This window comes from Cebus imitator, unplaced genomic scaffold (genome assembly GCF_001604975.1).
Source record: "Cebus imitator isolate Cc_AM_T3 unplaced genomic scaffold, Cebus_imitator-1.0 Scaffold335, whole genome shotgun sequence".
Classification (NCBI taxonomy): Eukaryota; Metazoa; Chordata; class Mammalia; order Primates; family Cebidae; genus Cebus; species Cebus imitator.
The window spans coordinates 1,774,425-1,776,673 of NW_016107650.1; the positions used below are offsets into that span (position 1 = coordinate 1,774,425).

Genomic DNA, 2,249 nt, shown 5'->3' on the forward strand with positions numbered 1-2,249 from the left:
AGACGGGGTTTCACCGTGTTGACCAGGATGGTCTCGATCTCTTGACCTCGTGATCCACCCGCCTCGGCCTCCCAAAGTGCTGGGATTACAGGCGTGAGCCACCGCGCCCGGCCAAAATTATGTTTTCTATAGTAGAGATGGGGTTTGGCTTCGTCATCCAGGCTGGTCTCAAACTCCTAGGCCAAGTGATGCATCTGCCTCAGCCTCCCAAAGTGCTGGGATTACAGGCATGAGCCACCGTGACGGCCAAAAGCATTAATTTAAGGGTTAAGTTACTGTAACAACGAAATGATCTCCTTAAATTTGGTCAAATGTGTTTAAATACAAGGATGTTTTGGTTTACTAAATCACAACAATTAAGGTTTATTTTATGGAATTTTCGCAAAGCTGTGATGTTCCTGGAGATGTACTGTTACAGATTTCTTTCGTAATCTAATAACATTAGAAGCATGGAAGCAGGTAGCTGTTGTAGTGATTTAAATATTATAACTTCATATGGTCAAAGCTGATATACCGTGATAGTTTTATAAAGAGAATGTTAGGAATTCCTCTGATTTTAAAATCAACCAAAACTAAGCTCCCCCCATAAATAAATAAAATCAAAACAAAACAGCAACAACATGCAAAACCAAGCCCAAGTACATAAAAGTGACTGTTTTCTGGAGGTTTGAATGAAGGCTTTTTTTTTTTTTTTTTAAAATCACACCCCTTAATTCCAAAGGGCATTGCCCTTCCTCGGCACAGTTTCCTGACAGCCGTTCCTTTCGGGGCCTCTGTGCCTTCAGCTCTAGGGCGGGAGACAGGGGCAGGGAGGGGGGTGAATGCTGTCTTCACTGGTCATTCACTTGTGAGTAATGGCTCTTCTTGGCCACCTTCCTGAAAGATCCAAAAGGCCTCCTGCTGGGCTGGCAGCCACACAAGGACAGCTAGCCACAGCAGTGTCCCTAGGGCCATTACTGCCCAGCACTGAGCCTCCAGAGTGCAGAGAACAGTGCAGTGGACGCCCTGGTGTCCCTGCCGCCCCCACCAGCCATCACGGCCTTAAACAAGGGCTCTTGCATTTTTCCTTGGTTCTGCCATTTGTTCTTTATGTGGCAATAAGACCTAGAATAAACAAGTGACTTCTGGTCTTTCTGGCCCCATTCGTGGCACCTGAACCTTTGGCTCGGCTTACCCAGCTCTGTAACTGGTGGCTGGTGGCATCTCATCTAGGAGCCCCTGCTACACGTGTTGGACACTTGATCTGGCCAGTAGCAGCTGCCTGTGTGGTGATGGTAGAAGCATAGACTATTTCACACAGGCTTGTCTTTGATCAGGTCGCACACTGAAATGAGTTGAGCAGATCAGAAAGCAGCCTGCGCCGGGGCTGGAGAGGCTTGGCTGGACTGCATTTCCTCTCTGCTCTCAGGCGCCCTGGTTTGACATGTAAGATGGGAAGCTTCATGAGGACACTTTTCATCCTCTCAGGCTGTGTGGTCCAGAAATCCCTAGAGGCCTTGATTTGTCCACTTTTATTGTATTTTTCCCCTTAAAGAATGAGACTGAATCACACAAACAACACAACCTCAGAAGCAAATATTCACAACAGTCAGCACAGGGTGGAAAAGTCAGTGAGAGAAAGTTAACGTACTGGGCTGTAGGAAGGAAAAGCAGGGAGAGAAAGTTGACGTGCTCGGCTGTGGGAAGGAAAGAAGCAGGAGACAGCTTCGCCCCTCGTGCTCAGTGTGCACCATGGCGAGTCCCTTTGCTTCTCTAAGGGCAATGACCTCAGCTGACCTCAACCAGGATGGGCATGGCGACCTCGTGGTGGGCGCACCAGGGTACAGCCGCCCCGGCCACGTCCATGTCGGGCGCGTGTACCTCCTCTACGGCAGTGGCCTGGGCCTGCCCCCCATCGACCTGGACCTGGACCAGGAGGCGCACGGGATCCTTGAAGGCTTCCAGGTGAGACACCGTCTCATGCTTTCTCTTCTAGTGGTCAGTAGCCACTGCTTGCATTTTGTGGCAGATTCTCCAGGATGAGTAACTAGTAACAAGAATAATTACAGTAACAAACAGCTGGTAGTGTACAATTGTGAATCGCTTTTTATTTTTAAAAGCATGTTCACATCGTTTGTTATTCTGTCATTACTCTAATATTTACCTTCCAAAAACACACATGCTGTTGAGAAATGCTTTGTGTGGCCAGTTGGGATGTGATTTATTGATAATATAAAACCTCTTTACACACACACACACACACACACACA

The 2,249-nt window shown here is 47.8% G+C and overlaps 1 protein-coding gene across 3 annotated transcripts in view; it reads left to right on the top strand.

Annotated features, from left to right (window-relative positions):
* The window catches only part of GPLD1 (glycosylphosphatidylinositol specific phospholipase D1), a 72,045-nt gene that overhangs the window by 35,569 nt on the left and 34,227 nt on the right, over window positions 1-2,249 (top strand). For all 3 annotated transcript variants that reach the window (XR_001818197.2, XM_017505249.2, XM_037730203.1), the window contains exon 14: window positions 1,758-1,944. Coding sequence is in view for 2 of the 3 variants with exons in the window: in XM_017505249.2 (XP_017360738.1) it covers window positions 1,758-1,944 (187 nt within the window). In the remaining variant the exon portion in view is untranslated. The remainder of the gene's footprint in view (window positions 1-1,757; window positions 1,945-2,249) is intronic.